The sequence below is a fragment of the Myotis yumanensis genome, unplaced genomic scaffold (assembly GCF_028538775.1).
Source record: "Myotis yumanensis isolate MYYU_CA2020_CCGP unplaced genomic scaffold, mMyoYum1.0.hap1 SCAF_4, whole genome shotgun sequence".
Classification (NCBI taxonomy): domain Eukaryota; kingdom Metazoa; phylum Chordata; class Mammalia; order Chiroptera; family Vespertilionidae; genus Myotis; species Myotis yumanensis.
Genome location: NW_027223755.1, coordinates 104,951,056 through 104,974,502, shown reverse-complemented (window position 1 = coordinate 104,974,502; position 23,447 = coordinate 104,951,056). Strand labels below are relative to the sequence as shown.

The 23,447-nt window shown below is 41.9% G+C and overlaps 1 protein-coding gene across 3 annotated transcripts in view; it reads left to right on the top strand.

The window, feature by feature from the left end:
- XPO6 (exportin 6) overlaps positions 1 to 23,447 on the top strand; it is a 129,920-nt gene that overhangs the window by 57,560 nt on the left and 48,913 nt on the right. For 2 of the 3 annotated variants that reach the window (XM_070413431.1, XM_070413430.1), the window contains exons 7-9: positions 4,808 to 5,261; positions 8,420 to 8,546; positions 14,305 to 14,414. In XM_070413431.1, the coding sequence (XP_070269532.1) occupies positions 4,808 to 5,261; positions 8,420 to 8,546; positions 14,305 to 14,414 (691 nt within the window). Of the gene's footprint in view, positions 1 to 4,807; positions 5,262 to 5,359; positions 5,390 to 5,563; positions 5,634 to 6,655; positions 6,681 to 8,248; positions 8,283 to 8,419; positions 8,547 to 14,304; positions 14,415 to 23,447 lie in introns of all 3 variants that reach the window. The other variant, XM_070413429.1, reaches the window with a different exon arrangement.

Genomic DNA, 23,447 nt, shown 5'->3' with positions numbered 1-23,447 from the left:
CAGGCTGTGACTGTTGCTGCCGTTTGCATTTATGCAGCCTCAGCCCTCTTAATTAAGTCTTCTCTTGTCTTCTTTTTGCTTGAACAATTGGAAAAAAGTGAACAAAATGAAATATAAATACTGCAATTCTGAGTCAGCTTTGATCTACAATAAAAATTTCTCATCTACATAGTATTGTCTTTTCTTTTTAAAAAAAAATATATTTTATTGATCTTTTACAGAGAGGAAGGGAGAGGGATAGAGAGCCAGAAACATCGATGAGAGAGAAACATTGATCAGCTGCCTCCTGCACACTCCCCACTGGGGATGTGCCCGCAACCAAGGTACATGCCCTTGACCGGAATCGAACCTGGGACCCTTCAGTCCACAGGCCGATGCTCCATCACTGAGCCAAACCGGTCAGGGCAAGTATTTTCAAATACTGTATAGATGTGCACATGCACTGGTGATGGAAAGTGTTTCAGGGTGCAGATGTATTACAGAGGCCGAGTTGATTGAAACCAATTTATACCTTCCTATTTTTTCCCCAAACTCTTTCCAAATGGCCCATCTTTGTGCACTTGCAAATCTTTTCATGCATTCCCGTATAAGCTACTTATAGAAAGATGGGACTTGGGAGGGTCACGCACAACTCCTGTGACCTTATTTTCTTCTCCTACTGCTCCTGGAATAGAGTTTCTCGCCATGTGGTCAGTGGTTTTCAGTGGGGGCAATTTCGCCCTATAGGGAATTAATTTGGCAACATGGAGGAATTTTTTGGTTACCATAACTGGATGAAAGAGTACTACTGGCATCTGGCGAGTGGATGCTGGGGATGCTGCTAAAATATCCCACAGTGTACAGAACAACAAAGAATTACCCAGCTCAAATGTCAAGAGTGCTAAGGTTGGGAAACTCTTGAGTTAGTAGATACAGAATTGAATAGAAAACATATGAAACTTTAATAATTAAAAAAATAAATGAGCTGAGGGCATCTTTGCATAAAAGCCTTACATGTGTTCCAACCAAGTCTATGTGCACCAGAGTGAGTCATCCACACACCTCTTGGGGCCTGGGTGCATGCTGCTGCCAGGGTCTGGCTCAGCTCAGGGAAAAGGAAGTCACCCATAGGTTTAATACTGAAGGTGTTCCCTTACACAGGGAGTTTGTTAAAGCTCTCTCAAGTTTTCTTTGGAAATGCTGCAATATGAAGCAGAGTCTCTGTTCTGTGGTAGTTCCTTCCACTTTGATTAAAATACATTTTTAAAAAACTCTTCCATGTTCTGCTGAAATATCTTGAAGTAGAATAAAATCACTTTCATTGAAAAACAACATTAAAAGATTTTTGTGTTTTTTTGTTGTTAATCCTCACTGGAGGATATTTTTCTTTTTCTTTCTTTCTTCTTCTTTTTTTTTTTTTTTAGAGACAGTGGCAGGAAAGGGGAGAGACAGAGAGAGAGAAACATTGATGAGATAGACATACATCAACTGGTTGCCTCTTGCATGTGCCCCGACCAGGGCCTGGGATCTATCTAGCCTGCAAGCAAGGTATGTGCTCATGATCAGAATTATTAGTAAACCCGGGACCCTTCAGTTTGCTGGCTGATGCTCTATCCACTGAGACAAACTGGCTAGAGCAAGATTCTTGTTTTGAGGGGGAAAAAGTCATAGGTCATTCTTGTCCACCTAAATGATTTTTACTTTTGTATAATCCTGTTCAGTCTTTGTTCTTATATCTTTCTATAGTTGCGGCCATAGTGTGCACATATGACTTTAGATCATACATATTTTTGTATATTTGAATATTAGCTTTCTTACTGACCATTTTTCCTGGTTGCATAATCTTTCTGGGTGACCTGCCTTCTGGGAAGGAGCCTAGGCTTTGGGTTTCAGTTTCAGCTCTGCCTCTTAGTAGCCAAGGAACGTGGGGGAAATGCTGAATCTGCCTGTCTTCATTATTCTAGCAGTCTGTAAATGCAGATGATGATAATAACATCTACCTCAGAGCTGCGAGCATGAAATGAGAATATATATATTAATTACTCAGTCCAGTGCCAAGCAAATAATAATAACACGTCAAGTGGGAGCTGTTCTGAACATCATTATTGTCATCGATGCTTTCGTTCAGCTATCCCATTGTAGAAAAATTCTTCTGAGCTAAAGAGTGAGGACAACTTTTCTTGTTTTTGTTTTTAAAGCCAGAATTTAGTTCTATTTTAAAATGTTCAAGAGACTATTAAAAAGGCCTAAGGGCCCAGAAGTCTAGATTTAATATAAGATCATACTGAGGTGGGGTCTTTTGGTTCCTCCATTGCCATAGCCTCATTTTGGTTCTGGTTAAGGATCAGATTATGTCCCAAGAATTCTAGTTGGGTAGTGGTAGTTTCCTCTGATTCTGGCATCTTTCATAAATGGCCATTGGTCCATGAATGACAAAAAAAGTAATGCCAGAAACAGTTACTGTCTTCGGAAGAGAGTTGTGTGACTCAAGTGAAAAGTCACAACAACAGTTCCAAAAAAAACAAAATAAAACATTAAAAAAAATTGATTTCAGAGAGGAAGGGAGAGGGAGAGAGAGATAGAAACATCAATGATGAGAGAGAATCATGGATTGGCTGCCTCCTGCATGCCCCCAACTGGGGATCGAGCCTGCAATCCAGGCATGTGCCCTGATGGGAATCAAACCCGGGGTCCTTCAGTCCACAAGCCGACACTCTAACCACGAAAAGCCGCTAGGGCATATGTTTTTATTTTTAATAAAAACAAATTTTAGCCCTAACTGGTTTGGCTCAGTGGATAGAGTGTCGACCCAGTACGGAGTGTGCAGGAGGCAGCTGATTGATGTTTCTCTCTCATCGATGTTTCTAACTCTCTATCCCTCTCCCTTCCTCTCTGTAAAAAAATCAATAAAATATATTTTTTAAAAAACCACACACACACACAAAACGAATTTTAGTTGGAATTTAACAAAGGTATTAAATGGAAGGAATTGCTGACCTTGAGATGCTTTTTTCCACAAGGAATATTCGTTTGTAAAAGATAATTTTTAAAAATAAAAATATTTTTATTGATTTCAGAGAGGAAGGGAGAGGGGAGAGAGAGATAGAAACATCAGTGATGTGAGAGAATCACTGATCCGGCTGCCTCCTGCACGCCCCCTACTGGGGTTTGAGCCCACAACCCAAGCATGTGTCCTTGACCGGAATTGAAACTAGGACTCTTCAGTCCAAAGGCCGACACTCTACTTACTGAGCCAAACCAGCTAGAGCAAAAAGATACTTTTAAGGTTAAGAAAAATAGATTTGCCTGGCTGGTCCAGTACACCAAAAGGTTGTGGGTTCAGTTCCCAGTCAGGGCACAAAAACTAGTTTCTTAGTACATGTTTTAATTTTAGGCCATATATTTAGACTTGCTTGTGAAAGATGAGAAAGTTAGTGCACCCTTCTGTAACTCCAGTGTTTGTTTAGTCTTGATTCTATATTTAATTCAGTGCTTGTGTTAGTCACTTTGCCACACTTCTCAATTCCTTAATTCTTTTATCACTTTATATGCAAGTTTTCATTGTTCAGTATCCTCTCAAGGAGAACTTATGGGCAGTATATTTATTATCTGTGTTTTCGCATGTTTGAGAAAATGTCACCTTCCTTTATACTCAAAGGAGAACTTCAGGTTAAGTCATTCTTTGCCCCAGAACTTGTTTTCTGGCTTTGAATATTACTGTGGAGGAGTCTGAATTGGGTGTTTTCTTCTTTGTATATGTGTTTCTTCTGCCTACATTTCTTCCTTAATCCTAAAGTTTTTAGTATTGATTACTCTTTATCACTCTTGGGAAGGGCAGAATAAGTCCTTTTATTTTATGTAGTCACATCTTCAGGAAAATATTCTTATAGTTTTGAATACCTTTTTTCTTTTGTCTTTTCCAAAGTCATTTTATAGCTCCCCCTCATTTCATTTTGCATGATTTTGTTAGTCCAGTGCTTCTCAAAAATTAAGCAAATATAAGAATCACCTAGAGAGCTTGTACTGGGCTCTATTCCTTCTGGTTTTACATCAGTAGGTGTGTGTAGGATGGCACCTGATAATTTATACTTTCTGACAAGTTCCCAGAGATGCTGATGGGGCAGATCCACAGACCTACCTGGCCTAGCCCAGTAATTCTCACATTTTTGGTCTCTGGGCCACTTTACTCTTTTTATTTAAAATTGAGATATAATTGGCATCTATAACATTGTTAGTTTTAGGTGTATAACATAATGATTTGATATATGTATATATTGTGAAATGATCACCATAATAAGATAACATCCATAATTTTTTTTTTTGAGATGAGAACTTTAAGATCTCTCTTAGCAACTTTCACATAGGCAATACAGTATTGTCAGCTGTAATCACCATGCTGCACACTACATCTTCAGGGCTCATTTTATAACTGGAAATTTGTACCTTTTGGCTTCTTTTACCCATTTTTCCCATCCTAACCCTTTAGGGACTCCTTTACTCTTAAAATTATTGAGGTCCTCAGAAAGCTTTGTGAGTTATATCTATTGATACTAAAACAGAAACTTTACAAATATTTATCAATTCATTTAAAAATAACTGATAAGCTCATTATATATAAACCAGATATAGTTTAATGAAAAATAAATGTTTTCCAGAACAAATAAAAACATTTACTGAGAAGAGCAACATTATTTTAAACATTCATGGGTCCCTGGACCAAACTTTAGAGTAATGCTTGCTTTTGTTTGTTTGTTTGTTTGAAGAATTACTTAAATTGGTTTGTAAGAGATTTGATAGCATAGATCTTAAAAGCCTTTTGTATTTTCAGGTGACTTACTGAGTAACCTGTTGCAGAGTCCTAGTTCAGCCAAACTGTTGAATCAGCCAATCCCCATCCTTGATGTGGAGAGTGAGTATATCTGTTCCCTGGCCTTGGAGTGCCTGGCCCATCTCTTCAGTTGGATTCCTCTGTCTGCCAGCATCACCCCATCCCTCCTTACTACCATCTTCCACTTTGCGCGCTTTGGCTGTGACATCCGGGCCAGAAAGATGGCGTCAGTTAACGGCAGCAGTCAGAACTGTGTGTTGGGTCAGGAACGCGGCCGGCTTGGGGTCCTGGCCATGTCCTGCATCAATGAACTCATGTCCAAGAACTGTGTGCCTATGGAATTTGAAGAGTACTTACTGCGTATGTTCCAGCAGACTTTCTACCTCCTGCAGAAAATCACCAAGGATAACAATGCCCACACGGTCAAGAGCAGGCTAGAAGAACTTGATGAGAGGTAATGAAAACAGGTGTGAAGTCAGCGTGCCCTGAGAGAGGGCCTTGACTGGTTATCACAGTGTTCTGCATGGTGTCTGTAATCCTCTTTGGTTTCAGAATTTTGGGCTCCTGGTCAGGAACAGAAAGGTAGGTGTGTACCAGTAAGTCTAGGCTTAGCTGGAAGGGCTAGGGTGGTTAAGGGAAATGAGGTGAGTTTGAAAAGCGATTGTGAATTGTGTAGGCTTGTTGTCTTTTCCCCCATCCATCTCCTGTCCTCCCTTCCACCCGTCTTCCCCCCTCTTCCTCACTATTTGCCTGCAGGTCTGAGGTGGTGCAGGAACCAAGACTGCTGCTCATGCGTAGCCAAGGACAGGAGAGGAGGTCCGTGGAGGTACAGGAGTTACAATCTCCTTTCTCACTTGGTGTGGCTTGTCAGTTTTTACTATTTGACTTTTCCCAGTGGACATCAGCCAGTGTATAGGATGTTGTCATATTGTCAGTTTCACACAGATGGCAAGTTTTCCTGAAAGAAAGATGTTGATGTGGGCACAGGCTAATGTGGGCATACCTATGTTTGTTTGTTATTGTCCTTTTGAATGGAGTCTAAAATAATCTAGCCTTTCCTAAGTGCCCTAAAAGAGGATTCCGTCACAGTACTCTGAGGCATGGCCTCATTTATTTCCCTTGTAGACAATGTCATTTCTCTGTCTTACAACTTTCATTAATATGATGCTACTGCGGGATGAAAACAAGAGGGAAAATTGAAACTTATATTAACAGCATCATGTTGACTGTTCAGAAACTTCCAAGCAGATAAATTGTGTTGAATTAGTAAATATGTATAGATTGCCTGGCAGCCAAAGTTAATATTTTAATTAATTTTCCTTGGCTTGTTTTTTATTATTAAGCTATACAGAGTTAATCCATTTCCTTTTCCTTAAAATAATTAACAATACAAAGTGCCTAAAGTTAAGACAATTTTAGTGCTTTTTAAATTAAGCAATTTTAAAATTAAAAGAATTGGTTTGCTTCATTGTAAGCAAGCTTTGTATAAAATTTCTCTGTATAATCACAGAAAAATTCAGAAAATGGTATGGTAATATGTTTTATTTATTATTTGGAAATAGCTTTGTATATAAATTCAAAGGTATCAGTATTCAAACACTATTTTATATTTTTTCTAGCTTGTGTGTTAAGAAAGGCTGTATTTTCATGTTAAAATCTAACTGCTTGTATCAAGCATAAAACATCAGTGATTTTGACTTTTGCTTGTAGCATAATGTTTGTTATGGCTTATCTTCGCGTGGTATAGAAATGTTGTCATGGGTTATCTTTGTACTGATTTTGTTACGTGTAACTTTTATGCTCTTGGTTTTGTATTTTAATTCTATGCTTCCTATTGCCCTGTGAAAGCTGAGAGGTGCCTGGAAGCAGAAAGGTGACATAAACAATACTGTGTGCTTGCTTCCTGGCTCTCGGGTCCCTACCACTAATTCTAAACAGCTAAGTCCATTCTCCGTTGTTTAGGTGCTACTTAACCAGGTCCTTTGCTTCTCTTTCTCCACTGCCTTTTCCCCTAACTTTCTACTGCTCATTAGCACCTGTACCAGAAGGTGGGCAAGGGAAAGAAAATGAGGTGAAATAAAATTTGAAGTTTTAGCAGCTGAACAGCCTTGTTTGCATTCTTTACAAATTTGAGTTGGTGATTAAAATAAAATTGAGATTGCGTGATATTTTACCCATGACTTCTCTTTGTTCTTTTACGGGTGCTAGGGAATTGAGTGAATCTTTCTAAAGAGCAGTAAACAGGTTGGTGACTTTGAAAATCCCTGTAAAAATACAATGTAATAAGCAGAGCGAGGAATGAGGAGTTCCTGCTCATTCAGGATTAGTGATTGAAGGCGTCAGAGAGAAGTCTCTTTGTCCTTTTCGAACCCTAGAAACAGTTGATTTCAGTGCCTTACCGTTTTTCAAGAATTTGGCCCCATGATCCTTATCAAACAAATGAATGTTATTAAAGCTGCCGAGAAGTTTACATATGTGTGCAGGCAGACCAGGGGGCCACCCTCCGGGCAGACAGGCCCCAAGAACCATATGGGACATTTTATTTATGGCCTAACTTTGCTCCTGTGAGACAAAGTCTTCTTCTCCCCCTTTATTATTTCATATATCTGCGCTTTTTAAAAATGGGATTTTTCAGTTATGAGTGTCAGAATTGGTTTAGCCATTATTTAATTTTTGGCTAAGACCTGTTATGTCTTTATCTTTTTTGTTATTGGTCTCTGAAATGTGATTTATGGAGCTATGTCCATCTCATTTTCTAATCACCTTTTGGTATTTAGGGGCTTACAATGACAGTTTCTGAGATGTGAGAGTGATGATGTGCTGTGTGTTTAATAACAAAAGTCTCTTATCCTTGCAGCTGTGACCCACACTCTTCTGTGAAATGATTTTGAGAATACAGATGATTGGGGCTTCACTGTGATGTGAAAAGAGAGCACTGACTTGAGAGTGGATGGTGTCCCATTCTGCCATGAGCTGGCTGAGTAACCTTGGGCCGATCGCTTCATCTCCCCAGGCCTCTGTAAAATGAAGCATCAGATTAAATTGTCCCGAGGCTTTTCCAGCTCTGACAGCCTTCTTCCCTTGTTTTTGAAATCACTTTGGAGTGGATTGGGATGTGCTGTGTTTAATTAGCTCCTGATGCTAATTAAACACAGGGCAGGCTTGCCTATATCTTGCCTGGATGCCATGCCTTTTGTACAGCCTTGTTTTGGTTTTTAGCACATTCATTTTAATATTTTGGCCTCCTACCAAAGAAAACCACCCTTCCAGACCTGCCACGTCGAAATGACACACATGATCTGCCCATTGACTTTTTAGAATAATTTCCTTTCACTTTATTTGGGCCATAACACTAATGATTCAGAAAATGTGAGCACTAGCTTATACAATGCTTCATAGATGGTGTTTGAGGATTAAAGTTGCTTTTCTGCTATGTTTCAGGTGGTAATGGAATGAAGGGTTGCCTGACCTGTAGGTAATTGTTGCAGGCCTTTATATTTTTAACTGAAAATATAAATCTGTATAGTTCTTTACTGAAAGAAATTTGGATTGAGTTTTCTTTTAAGGATGTGCTGCGTGTCTCATTGTCACCTTTTGTCTTCTCTTATTTAGCTACATCGAGAAGTTTACTGACTTTCTGCGGCTCTTTGTGAGTGTTCACCTAAGAAGAATTGAGTCCTACTCCCAGTTCCCCGTGGTGGAATTTTTGACACTTTTGTTTAAGTACACATTTCATCAGGTAATGCACCAGAATTGCCCATCCCTTTCTCCCCCAAAAGTCTGCTTTGCTATTTTCAGGAGAAAGAATGACTTTACTTCCCAAACATTTTGTAGTGCTTAGTATGTAAAGATGAACACATTTATCCTTCATAACAACCCAGTGAGCTAGGTATTATTATTATTATTATTATCATCTCCACTTAACGGGTAAAGAAACTGAGGCACAAAAAATAACTTGCTCAGGATCATACAGTAAGCAATGGAGCCAGGATTTGAACCCATACAGTCTGTGCTCTCTTATGGTGTTGTTGGAGAAGCATACATTCTCCTAATCCCCAACCCCCTTCAACAAAGATTTTTTGAGTTCCTATTATATTTCAGGAGCTAGGTATATATAATCTTCAAAGTCCTTGCCTCCATTGAGTTTACATTTTAGTGACCCAGTACTTTTTATTTGTATATATTTTAACAGCTTTACTGAGGTAAAATTTATATACTACTAAATTCACCCACTGTAATGGGACAACGCAGTGACGTCAGGTACTGTAGACTGGTGCCATCATCACCATAGCCCAGTTATAGACATTTCCTTCATACCCTATCCCTTGTGCCCATTTGTGTGTGGGGTTAAAATCAGCTTTTTTATTGAGGTATCAGACACATACAGAAAAGTGCAGACCATGTAACCAGCACCTAACTCAAGAATTAGAACATTAGCCATTAACAGCATCCCCCAGAAATCTCTGCCTGTCCCTTCCCAGTCACTTCCCCCTCATTTCTCCCTGAAGTAACCCCAGTCCTGACTTTAACATCCCAGATTAGCTTCTAAGGGAAACAAACAAAGTATATTTGTTTTGTCTGGCTTTTTTCATTTAGTATTGTTTGTGAAATTCATCTGTGCTGTGTGGTAGTAGTTCTTTTTCATTGCTTTATAGTAAGTCATTGTCTGAAAATCTATTCCACTGCCAATTTGGGCTGCTTCTAGTTTTGGTGACCAGGGATCATGTTGCAGTGAACATTTTTGCCCACATTTTTTGGTGTACACATGTACTCTTTCTGCTGGTACACACTAGGGATGAAATTGTCGGTGAGGGCATCTGATTTTATAAGGAGACTTTTATGGTTGTTTAAACCACTAATGTAGCTTCATGGGGCCAGAGGAGAGGCAGGGGTCCAGGCTGGGAGAGGTGTGTGTATGTGATAGGGACTTGGAGTTAGGATTTAGTGTGCGAGCCAGCCTTCCTCAAGGAGGTGCTTGGCACTCCGTCAGAGCACCCAGTGCTAAGGTGAACCATTCCTGGGAAGGGAAGGGCGCAGGTCGAGGAGGGTAAACACAGGCTGTATTGGTTCAACTCAGTGATGTTCAGTAACTAGACTGGTGCCATCATCACTGGACTCTGTCAGACCTCCAAGTGTCAAGATGTCTGACAGTCCAGTGAGTGCAGAGCAAGAAGGAAAACGTGCTGGCTCCCCAGGCCTCAGGAGGAACAGAAGAGGGCATGGAATGCAGGAGGGTGAGGATGGGAGGGAGGGAGAGACATCAAAGGTGGGAAAGTTTTGAGAGGGGTCCAGACAAATCCTAAAGGGGACCAGGAAAAAGAAGGATTTGATAGATAGCAAAGGGCAGTGGTCGGCAAACTGCGGCTTGCCAGCCACATGCGGCTCTTTGGCCCCTTGAGTGTGGCTCTTCCACAAAATACTGACTTCTGCCCATGGGCCATGAAGTTTAAATTGCACTGTACGTGCGCGCCCGCATGTGGTATTTTGTGGAAGAGCCACACTCAAGGGGCCAAAGAGGCGCATGTGGCTCTCGAGCCGCAGTTTGCCGACCACTGGCATAGGGCAAGTGCAGCAGAAATGAAAGAGAGAATGAGCCAGCGCTGACGGCAGAAAGAAGGGGTCTGTTTGGGAAAATGTCCTGCAGTTTTGCTCCCAAGGTAAAAAGGGATCTTTTAGGGTATATGGTGTAGAAGAATGTGGTCAAGTGTGCATGTCTTAGGACTATTTCTTTGGATTTGGACTGAAAAATTCTTGTTGAGTTCTGGTTGTTTCTGTTAAGTCTGTGTCCGTGGAAAAAGTCTATTTCGTTTCTTTTGATTTCAGTTTCCTTACCTAAGGTGAGCGGCTACAGTGGGCATTTTCAGTGTCTTTCCCCGTGTTCATCTTTTATGATTCTTTCATTAGAATCCTACATTGTAGTTCTCCATTGAACTGAAAAGGGTAGTTTTATATACATATACATATACACATACACATACACATACATATACATATACATGTTTATATGCTGGGAAAAGAAATACATGTGATAATGAAACAAACAACAACCTCTTCTTCCTCCTTTACCTGCAGGTCTCTGTCAGCTGAGCTCCCTTCTGCTCTGTGGCCTCCTGAGTGAGGACCTTTCTTTCTGGGTGCAGGTTCTTGGACTGTGGTGTCCTCTAGGTCTGGGCAGAAGCAGATGCTGAGTATTGGGCAGAGGAGTGGGAATCTGGAGGGAGCTCCGTGCAGTTACCACAGGGTGGGCAGCCTTTTGCTGGAGAGGCAGAGTGGAGAAGAGATGGCAGGGCACACCTGCATCAGGAGCTGGTGGTTGGGGAGTTTTTTGGATACAATTTAAGAATAAGAAATTAAATGCTCTCTAGAGAGAGCTTTAAGTTCTCATCTACTCACTAACAGTGTGAACTTACTTCATCATAGTTTAGTTCACCGTAAAGTGGGGAAACATGGCTCTTCTCTTGTCTGCAGGGTTATTATGGATGTACTTAATATTTTTGCCTCTTGTTTATAAATTCATGAAAAGTTTGGTATTGGTAAACATATTTTGAAAGAATAGATAAAGAATAAGATAAAGATGGCGTTAGTATCTTTCTTTTCTTCCTTTTTCTACTTTGTTTTTCTCACCTAGGAGTCTTGCTGCAGTCCCTCCAGCCACTAGTGCTCACCAGGTATTTGCCGCCACTGTCACTTTCCTTGCTTGCTGAGGCCCTGGGGTGTCTGCAAATAATCATATGATTTCTGTCTTCCTGCTTCTTCTCTTACTGTGTCATCACCAATTCCTTCTTGGTCTTGCATTTTTCATTTGGCCCCTTCTTTCTAAAACTCTCAGAGATAGTATGGCTGGGGGGTCGGGGAGGGCTCTGGACCAGAGTCTCAAGATCCCCATTTTAGTTCTGTTTCTGTTCCTTATCTTGTCACCTTGGGCAGGTAACTTCTGAGCCTTGGCTCCTTTATCTATAAAATGGGAAGTAGAAAAATACATCTGTCCAGTTTCCAGGCTGTTGTGAAGATAACATAGACCAGCCCAGCCGGGTGTGGCTTAGTGGTTGAGCGTCAACCTCTGAACCAGAAGATCATGGTTCAATTCCCTGTCAGCCTGGGTTGCGGGCTCGACACCCCTAGCGGGCAGTGTGCAAGAGGCAGCTGATCAGTGATTCTCTCTCAACATTGATGTTTCTAGCTCTCTCTCTGTCTCCCTTCCTCTCTGAAATCAATAAAAACATATATTTTAAAAATCACATAGACCAATGCAAATGACAACTAACCACTACACACCACTTGCAAATAAGAGTGGTATCATTAGTTTCTTAAAGAAACTTGTCGCCAAAACCGGTTTGGCTCAGTGGATAGAGCATCGGCCTGTGGACTGAAGGGTCCCAGGTTCGATTCCGGTCAAGGGCATGTACCTGGGTTGCGGGCACATCCCCAGTGGGAGATGTGCAGGAGGCAGCTGATCGATGTTTCTCTCTCATCGATGTTTCTAACTCTCTATCTCTCTCCCTTCCTCTCTGTAAAAAATCAATAAAATATATTAAAAAAAAAAAAAGAAACTTGTCAGGATCTTTAGCGATTAATTATCCCTGGAATCTGATAAGTAAATCTGAGTGCAGGTACATTTAAAAAATGGGCTTGTGTGGGTTCAGAAAAGTTGGACAACTTCAAACGTGCAGTCAACCTGTAATTGTTATGATCTTACCAGTCTATACCCACAGCAATCGTCAATGGCCAGATGTGGGTTATACACAAGGTCTCACAGTGGGGCTTGCATATATGGATGTGAGTGGCAATATTTCAGGTCCTACAAAAGGTTTATCTACCCACCTTTTTCTCCAGTCTTCACACACACAGTACATCTTTAATTCAAAGGCATGGTAAGATGTGTATAATTATAAAGTATTTTGACAACACCATAAAACCTGAACTTACGTGGTGGCTTTTCTCTAATACACTTCCATGTGCATCTGGTCAGTTGTGTTCTTTGAAGGGGGCTGGTATTTCAAACCAAAGAAGGATAGCTGGGTGACTTAATTAAGGGAAGCTCAGCAAGCCAAAAGCCAGGACAAGACTACATCTCCTGGCTGGGCAAGTCGAGTGCCTGCCCACCAATTGCCCACCTTATCTCCATGTGGCTTATCAGTTGTTTTCCTGCTTAATCGTCTGCGGCATTTCTTGTGATGGACATGTCCTGCATTTTTTGAAGTCCGAAGTGGAGACAGGAAGCGGTCTTTCTTTTTTCTGAGGATGGCTTGTCAGTGGTCCTGATGGAACTCTAGCCGTCAGGTGCCAGGGCTGCCTGGTGGGTTGTGAGCTTGGAGTCTGCTGTTTTTTAAGTTATAGTTTTCAGTCTCAGACTCAACTGGGCACATAACTCCCTCTGCCCACTACCACCCAACATTAGTTATTCCTTGGGCAAGTTTCATACATGTCCATGTAAACTTCTGGATTTCCTTGTGGATCAGAAATGGAAGGAAAACTGATCCAAGATGATAGTATTATTTCTTCCCACATCTGATCCCGCTACCAATATGTGGCTCAATCAGGCAATCACAACTAAAACCAAAGAGTTCTTGTAGGTAGCAAGAATTTGAGTGGATATGTAAGGGATTGAGGGACCACAAGTTGAAACTGAATATGCACTAGTATGAGGAGGACTAGATGGTGGAGAGTATAATGCCTGGATTTTGTAGGAAATAAAGCTGAAAGCTCTCCAGAGAGTTTGTCAGTGCAATCACTCAAATGGTCCAGCACTAGGACCCTACAAAGACTTTGTCTTCTCTCCTCACTTTGTCCTTATCAACACTGGGTTAGAGATGCTGTTAGCCTGTTGGACACCCCTACTTCTGCAGATGAGGTAATGCCTGAGAGTCAGACTTAACAAGCTTATTTTCAGTCTGTTATATAAGAAGACTGCAAATGGTCTTTCCTAATGTTCAAATGTGTAAACTTGGCACCTTTGGAGCCACTGAAATTTATTTTCAGTTTTGTAATGGTATGTCGTGGAAAGAGCATTTGCCGGAGGTAAAAGGACCTGCTCCTCCCCCTGAGCTTGAATAAATCATATCTTTGGATCTCAGTTTCTTTCTCTATAAACAGATTTGAATTGGATAATCTGAAAGAGTCCTTCTTACCACTGTCTTAGATTTTAATATAGGTGTTTGCTTGGCTTATTTTGTAACTCAATTTGTCCCACTTAGTATCTCCCTAATGATGTGTTCTTTCCACATCTGATCCTGCCACCAATTATGTTCTTTCCACATCCTGCCACCCCCGCCTTCCTTCTGAGATTCGACAGTCTGTTCCATGCTTCTCTGTCTCTGATACCCTTGTCTCGTTAGGTTCAACAGGCCTAATTGTGAAGACCCTCTAAAAGACACCAGGAAGTTGAGGGAACCTAGACTTATGGTTGTAACATTCTGGTCGAAGTGTACTGGTGGGTGGGTTCCTAAGGAGTATTTGCATTAAGTAATTTCATTGTCTGGATTTCTTTTGTACCATAGCCTACTCATGAAGGTTACTTCTCTTGTTTGGACATCTGGACGCTGTTTTTGGACTATCTGACAAGTAAAATTAAAAGTCGTCTGGGAGACAAGGAAGCAGTGCTCAACAGGTAAACCCCAGAAATGTTGATAACTTAGAAATAGACATTTTTGCCAGTTTTTCTTATGGCCTTGAAGGGTCAACCATGCAGCCAGACCTCTTCAGTGAAACTGAGTCACATAACCTAAAGTAGTAATGCCATTTAGTATTTTCTTCTTTTCCCCCCTTAATATTTCATTTTCTGAAAACATTTTTTTTTCTGATTAAAAAAATATTGTTAATTTTTTTAGGTGTGATATGCTTCATGTTGTGTGTGTTTCTTTTTAAAATATATATTTTTATTGATTTCAGAGTAAAGGAGTGGGACAGAGAGATAGAAACATCAATGATGAGAGAGTATCATTGATCGGTTGCCTCTTGCACGCCCCACACTGGGGATCGAGATTGCAACCCAGGCATGTGCCCTGATGGGGAATCGAATTGTGACCTCCTGGTTTATAGGTCAATGCTCAACCACTGAGCCCCGCTGGCTGGGGATTGTGTGTTGTTTGTAATGACATTAGTGAAGTATTTTATTGGATGAAATGATGTGACACCTGGGATTTGCTTTAAAATAATCCACTGGGAAGAGAGGGGGAAGTGGGTTGGCCATATGTTGGTTGAGATTGAACTTAGTTGATAGGAACTTGGGGTTCATTATATTCTTACTCCTTTTGTATGTGTTTGAAAATTTCCTAAATAAGGCAATAAATACTTGTCATGGAAAAGTATTTATTTTAGAAACCAGGCAAAGATAGAAAATAAAAAGAAGATAAGTTATCCATAATTTTGTAATCCACAGATAATTACTTTTGCACTTTTAAAATTATATATATGTATTTAAAAAAATTTTTTTAAAATCTTTATTGTTGCAAGTATTACATATGTCCCCTTTTTTCTCCCATTAACCCTTCTAGCCCATCCCCACCCCAGACCTTCACCACCCTATTTTCTGTGTCCATGGGTTATGCATATATGCATACAAGTGCTTTGGTTGATCTCTTCTCTCCCACCCACCCACTCTACCTTCCCTCTGAGATTTGACAGTCTGTTCCATACTTCTATGTCTCTGGATCTATTTTGTTCAACAGTTTATTTTGTTCCTTAGATTCCACTTATGAGTGAGATCATGTGATACTTGTCTTTCTCTGACTGGCTTATTTTGCTTAGCATAAAAATAGAAAATGGGGAAATGTTTTTCCCCCATGTTTCTTAAGCTCATTTTTTTGCTTGCAGGTAGAAAGTGTGTTTCTTGTACACTGTGGTCATTACTTCATTTGAGAAATAATGAGCTAATGTATTTAGAATGCTTGGCACATTATAAATGCTCAGTAAGTGGTATCAGTGGTTGGTGGTGGAGATTGTGAGCATGCCTTCCCCAGAAATGTGCCAAATGGAGGTGGTGAGGAGAATCCCCGCCTGGGAAGAGGTTGGATGGAACCTCTAAAACCCTTTCCCCTGCTGAGGTTTTATGAGCTTTTAAAATCCTGTATAATAAAGAGCTAATATGCAAATGGTCATCATGCCCTCATGCCCTCATGCCCTCGCACAGGGCCGTGGGACCTGAGACTGTGCCCCCTGCCCTGCCGGGCTTGACGGGGGTGGGGCCAGCCGGGTCTGGGTCTCGCACAATTTCAAGGTGTGTGCAGGTGGGTGGGGACTTGACTCTGGGTCCCGTGGCGTGCCCCAGACTCTGACAGGAGGGAGATTTTCATATACATTTTACTAATTTTCTTTCATCTCTTGACACTTCTATTATACAGAAAGGGCAAATAGCAATATTAAAATATTTCCTCTAATTAATTCCCTTTTAATGTGCACAAATTTCGTGCACCAGGCCACTAGTTGTAAATATTTGCATTTTAAGTTTAAACATTTGCACTTTTGTTCCCAGACATTATTTTTGTGATTGCAAAATAGCTTCCAAGTTGCTATGGTGCCAACTCACGTGTGGTTATGGGTAGTACATTCATGTATCAGAAACCTTATTACACAACAGTAGATCCTGTTTTGGTGAATTTGCTAACTGTAAGTAATTGTGTTTTTGAATGAAATTCTTCAAAGCAAATGTGCTTTCGCCAAATTCTCTTTCTTGGATGCCTAACAGTTGCATCGTTTGGTCCTGGGACTATGCCTAATTTTGCTATATTTAGTTGTAGATATTCTTTCATATCTCTCAGGCTTGTTGAAAGAATAAACTGGGGAAGTAATTAATATGGAAATCCTTCTTAAAGCACAGTACAAGTGTGCTTTAGGTCTGGAGAATATGGTTTCATTGAGAAAATGTACACTAACAGATTATTACTATTAAATATACACTTAGACAGACTATTGTCCCAATGCAAGGATCAGTGGTATAGAGTTTAAATTCTTTTGCTGCTTCATGGTAGCAGTGCTACTTTGGTCAGGTTATATGCTGACCACATTTATTTCCTCTTGAAGAATTAGCATACTAATACCTGTCTTGAAGGTTGGCTAGACTGTATATAGAATCATATATATAAAACTAGAGGCCCGGTGCACAAAAATTTGTGCACTCGGGGGGCGGGTGTGGAGGGGGTCCCTCAACCCTGCCTGTGCCCTCTTGCAGTCTGGGACCCCTCAGGAGATAATGACCTGCTGGCTTAGGCCTGCTCCTGGGTGGCAGAGGGCAGGCCCAATCTCTAGGTGCAGCCCCTGGTCGGGCTCAGAGCAGGGCCGATTGGGGAGTTGGGGCACCGCCCCCTGTCATGCACAGAGCAGGGCGGATGGGGAGGTTGCGGCGCCACCCCCTGCCACGCACAGAGCAGGGCCGATCAGGGGGTTGGGGCGCTGCCCCCTGCCATGCACAGAGCAGGGCCGATCAGGGGGTTGGGGCGCTGCCCCCTGTCACACACAGAGCAGGGACCATCAGGGGGGTTGAGGCTCCGTACTCTGTCACACACAGAGCAGGGCCCATCAGGGGTTTGGGGAGCTCCCCTCTGTCATGCACAGAGCAGGGCCGATCAGGGGGTTGAGGCGCTGCCCCCTGTCACACACAGAGCAGGGACCATCAGGGGGTTGAGGCTCCGTACTCTGTCACACACACAGCAGGGCCCATCAGGGGTTTGGGGAGCTCCCCCCTGTCATGCCCAGAGCAGGGCCGATCAGGGGTTTGGGGAGCTGCCCCCTGTCACACACAGAGCAGGGCCCGTGGGGGTGGGGTAGTTGAGGCGCCACACCCTGTCACACTCAGGGCAGGGCCGATGGGGAGGTATGGCTCTACCCCGTCTCACATAGAGCAGGGCCCGTGGGGGTGTTGGGGCGCTGCCACTGTCACACACACAGCCGCAGGGCAATCAGGGCGTTTGGGCGCTGCCCCCTGTCACGCTGATCCTGGTGCTGGGAGGCCTCGCTGCTCCGCTGATCCCGCCCGGCAGGGTCACAGATCCGGGTCCCAGACCGCAGACAGCTTTGCCTGCTGCCACCTGCCTTCAGTATGCAAATAGCCGCCATCTTGTTGCTTCAGGGTGGGGGTCCCCACTGGGGTGCCTGGCCAGTCTGGGTGAGGGGCTGAGGGCCGTTTTCAGGCTGGCAGGCGACTGAAGCTCCAAACCTCTCCTGTTTTTCTTTTTTTTTTTATTCTGGCATTTATTTACCTTCTATGGCTGTCACTGGAGCTGAGAGCCGGCTTTCTCTCTGAGGCTCCGCTGAAAGCAGGTTTCTGGCCTTTGTTTTCTGTATTCGAAACAATGTTGCGACTCCAGCTCTGAGATCCCGGCTGACTGACAGGAGGTTTCTGGAGTTTTGTTTATCTTCTATAAATGTTACTATGTTTCTAACTGAAGCTCAGAGGCGGGTGGGGAATGTTGGAGTCCACAGCAAGCAAGCCTCCTGTTAGCTTCCAGCTGCCTGGCTGCCAGCCGCCATCTTGGCTGACAATTAATTTGCATAAGGATACGCTGATTAGCCAATGGGAAGGGTAGCGGTCGTACGCCAATTACCATGTTTCTCTTTTATTAGTGTAGATATCTGCACAGCACCTAATATATGATTAGACACTCAGTCACAGCTATGACCCCAACAGTAATAATAGTAGATGATGTTGCTGTCATTTTGCTATGGTGGTGACCATGGAGTTAAGTGACAGGGCCCCTGGAGAGCCTAAAGGCCTTTAGCCTTCCTGCTGATGTTGACCTATCTGCCCAGGCACCTGTTATCTGATAGCATCTGATACCACAGTTGTCAGTGGTTCTGGCTGACTACTATTTTTTGTTATTGTTAATCCTCACCCGAGGATATTTTTCCATTGATTTTTAGTGAGAGTGGAAGGGAGGGGGAGAGAAAGAGAGAGAGAAACATAGATGTGAGAGAGACACATCGATTGGTTGCCTCCTGCACACCCCCAACCAGGAACAGGGATCAAGCCTGCAACCGAGGTATATGCCCTTGGCCCAAATCGAACCTGTGACCCTTCAGTCCGTGGACTGGCACTCTATCCACTGAGCCAAGCCGGGTAGGGCCTGGCTGACCACTTTTAACACTAGGGATTTTTCTCATTGATCATTTGATTATCATCCTAAATGAGGCTTTCTAATTTTTCATGACTGTTTAAAAAATATATTTTTATTGATTTCAGAGAGGAAGGGAGAGGGAGAGAGAGATAGAACATCAATGATGAAAGAGAATCATTGATTGGCTGCCTCCTTCATGCCCCTACTGGGGATTGAGCCCACAACCCGGGCATGTGCCTTTAACTAGAATCGAACCTGGGACCCTTCAGTACACACGCCGATGCTCTATCCACTGAGCCAAATGGGTTAGGGCAGTGGTAAGCAAACTGCGGCTCGTGAGCCACATGTGGCTCTTTGGCCCCTTGAGTGTGGCTCTTCCACAAAATACCGACTTCTGCGCATGGGCCACGAAGTTTCAATCGCACTGTATGTGCGCGCCCGCACGTGGTATTTTGTGGAAGAGCCACACTCAAGGGGCCAAAGAGCCGCATGTGGCTCGTGAGCCGCAGTTTGCCGACCACGGGGTTGGGGCATGACTTTTTTTAAAAGCATACACTTACAACACTTTCATGTCTTTAAACAACAAAAATACCCAAACCCCAAGCCTTCAGAGCTGGTCTGTGGCTTATGCTGGGAAAGAGTAACCATCATCTGAAGACCTGCTTGTCCATCAGATACCCCTTAGTGGTCTAGGGTAGTAGACTGACCTGTAGTAGACTGAACGGTGTATAAGTAGTCCACGGGGGTCCACAAAGAAAAAAGTTGAAATTCACCTGATAAACTTTATCTGTCACCTTTTATACTGTACATTATACAAATATGCTCAAAAGTTTTTAAATGAAAGTTTTGAAAGTTTGGTAGCCACTGTTTTAGTTATAAAAGACCCCAATATATCAGACTGTGCTGTTTTGCAGAAGCAGCTGAAAAAGAGCACTGGCTATTGGTAATTACCACATTCATTTTATCTGAGAGCTTATAAATATGGTCAAATGTTTTTCAACCGATAAAATATATCTGAGAGAAGTTGGGGTGCTTTTGGAATCAGACTTGTGGTTGAGCCAAAATTTCAGAAACAATTGATCTTACAGGAAGTAGTCAAGAATGTTTTCTCAGTGTCTTAGTGGGAAATGTAGGTGTGGTTAAGTCATAGAGGCAGCACTGAGTTCCTGTCCCTTGTGGTTTAAAGGTTTTGCATCATCCGTCACTGACAACAATGTGGTAGACATTGTAGGCTACAAATTTAGAAGCACAAATGTACGTGGATTTATTTTTGGTCTTGGGAGCTTGGAAATTGGAGCTCTGCATATTCCTTGCTCAGCGAGAATACTCCAGTGCTTCTTGATCAGAACTGGTGGGGATTTTAGAGAACTTGAGTTCCAATGTTAATGGAGTAAAAAAGTTCTGTAACTCACCCAGCTGAACTTGCTGGTGGGGCCCAGTGGCTGTGGCTCAGTGGTTGAGCTTCAGCCTATGAACCAGGAGGTCATGGTTCGATTCCTGGTCAGGACACATGCTCCTGGTTTGGGCTAGATCCCTAGTGTGGGATGTGTGGGAGGCAGCCGATCAATGGTTCTTCATCATTGATGTTTCTGTCTCTCTCCCTCTCTGAAATCAATTTAAAACATAAGAATTGCTGGTGGGGCTCATTGTCCAGATTTGCCATTTTGAGGTGGTGTGGAAAGACCTGAATTTCTTTCTACTTTTCCTCATTTTGTACTTTATGGATGGTTGTACCTATGTTGTAAGTTGTTGAGAAAATTAAGTGAACCAGTGTGTGTAAAGCACCGTGGCTGACAGTAAGTGCTCAGTAAATATGTATTGGTGTTCTTCCCTTTTCTCTCTCGCTCTCTTTTCTTTGTGCTTATCAATATGAAGGGAGCCACCTGTGTAGAAACTTATTTTTACAGGAAGATGAGGAAACCTGAAGTGAGTTAAGCAACTAAAGTTATTGACTTTGTCATGAGACTACGGACAAGTGCTGGCCACAGACCAGTCAGGGATTCTGGGTGACACTAGATTGAACTGTAAACAAAAGTGGGTGAGCATGAAAAAAATTGCCCTTTTTTTCCCCCTCTTGTGGGTTTTCTGCATAATAAAGAATAAGTGCCATTATGACACATGACATTTTGATACAATTAATAAAAGATGTTAACTAGTTTTAAATGAAGGCTCCAGTAGCTTTCTAGCTCTTGCTAAGAGAAATTCATGCCTTTGACTTCCCTAGAGAGTAAGTGATTTTGGTCTTAGTTATTTCATTATAGAGTTGAAAAAGCTACCCAGGATTATGTTTCAGTCCTTCGTAGTTATCCAACTTGAATTGTCTGTTTATTGCCTACGTATTTATTTATTTGTCCATTTGTTTTTTCATTCCTCATATACTTACTGAGCATCTACTATGTAGTTGCCTTAACATGTAGAATTTTATTTAACTCTCAGAAGTTGGGATGTTTTTGGAATCACGTCTGTGGCTTGAGCCATACAGGTCTGTAGGTTTATCTCTGTTGTATACTTAAACCTTTAAAGTTTTAAATTCCCTCTGAGCAGAGCTTTAGCTTTATCAAATTTTAGTATGTTCTCTTTTCCTTTTCACTGTTTAGTGCATTTTAAAAATATATTTATTTATTTATTTTTATTTATCTATCTATCTTTTGTTAATCTTCACCCGAGGGTATTTTTTTCCATTGCTTTTCAGAGAGGATGGAAGGGAGGGAGAGAGAGCGAGAGACACAGATAGACAGGCAGACAGATGTGAGAGAGACACAATGATCGATTGCCTCCTGCACATACCCTGACGGGGGCTTGGGGTGGGGGGTGATTAGTGGGAACGAACCTGCAATCCAGGTAGTGCCCTTGACTGGGAATCAAATCTGTACCCTTCAGTGAGTGGGCTGATATTCTAATCATTTAGCACACTGGCCAGGCTAAATTTTTTTTTTAAAAAATCCTCACCTACAGATATGTTTTTCATTGATTCTAGAGAGAGAGAAGGGAGACGGGGGAGAGAAAGAGAGGAAGATTGATGTGAGAAGCATCAGTTGGTTGTCTCATGCAGGGGCCCAACCAGGGATCAAAACCTCAACCTGGGCCCTAGCTGGTTTGGCTCAGTTGATAGAGCATCGGCCTGTGAACTGAAGGGTCCCAGGTTCGATTCCGGTCAAGGGCACATGCCCGGGTTGTGGGCTAGATCCCCAGTGGGGACTTGTAGGAGGCAGCCAATCCCTGATTCTCTCTCATCATGGATATTTCTCTCTCTCTCTTCCTCTGCCTTCCTCTCTGAAATCAATAAAAATTAAAAAACAACAACAACAACAAAAACCTCAACCTGGGTATGTGCCTAACCTGGAATTAAACCTGGGACCCTTCAGTGCACAGAATGATGCTCTAACCACCGAATCATACTGGCCGGGCTGTTTAGTGTATTTCAAATCTCTCTTAAGATTTCCTCTGTTTAATTTACAAATATTTGGGATTTTCCATATATCTTGTTTTCTAGTTTAGATTGAGTTGAAAACATAATTTGCATGATTTTCATTTTTTTCTATTTGTTATGATTTGTTTTATGAGCTAGTCTTCTTGGTGAAAAGAGTACGTATTCTCCTGTAGTTGGGTGAAATGTTTTATAAATGTCAGTCATTGATCAGGTTGGTCGATGGCATTCTAAATGTTGTCTTTATCCTGCTTGTTCTATCAGTTACTTAGAGAAGTGAGCTCTCCAAGTGTAATTGTGGCTTTGTCGGTCTCTTTGCAGTTTCATAAGTTTTTGCTTCATTTGAGACTGTGTTGGTTGCACGCAAATTTAGTTTTCTTTTTTAATGTATCTATTGAGTGTTTGACTATATCTCATTATATGAGTTTTTTTAGTAGTTGCTCTGGCATTACAAAATATATACTTAACTTTGCACTTACATTTTATCACTTCAATTGGAATGTAGAAACCTTAGCATCATATTGATTCTTTACTCTCCCTTCTTTGTATTGAGGTTCTCATATGTTTAACATCTATGTACATTGAAAACCTTATCAAACAATGTTCAGTTTTTGCTTTTGTTAATCACTCATGTATTAAAGATCTTAACAGGAGAGAAATAGTTTATTGTATTTACCCACGTATTTACTACTTCTCTTGCTTTTCCTTCATTCTTGAAGTTCCAGGTTTCTTTCTTACTGTCATTTACCTTCCGTATTAATCAGCTAGGTCTGCCATAACAAAATACTATCGGCTGAGTGGCCTAAATAACAGAGATTTATTTTCTCACAGTTCTGGAGACTAGAAGTCACAGTCCAAGGTGCTGGCAGATGCAGGTTCTGATGAGGACTCTTCCTGGCTTGCAGATGCTGTCTTCTCTCTTAGTGCTCACAGGGCCTTTCTTCCATGCTTACATGGGGAGAGAGAGGGAGCATACATGTGCTCTCTTGTCACTTTCTCTTCATGTAAGGGCACTGGACCTATTTGATTAAGGCCCTACTCTTATGACTCCACTAAACTTTTTTTTTCTTTTATCCACTACACTTTTATTACCTTTTTATAGTCTTTAAATATCTTCAAAGTCTTTAAATTCCCTTTTAGATGTTAATAGATTGCTTTGGGTAGT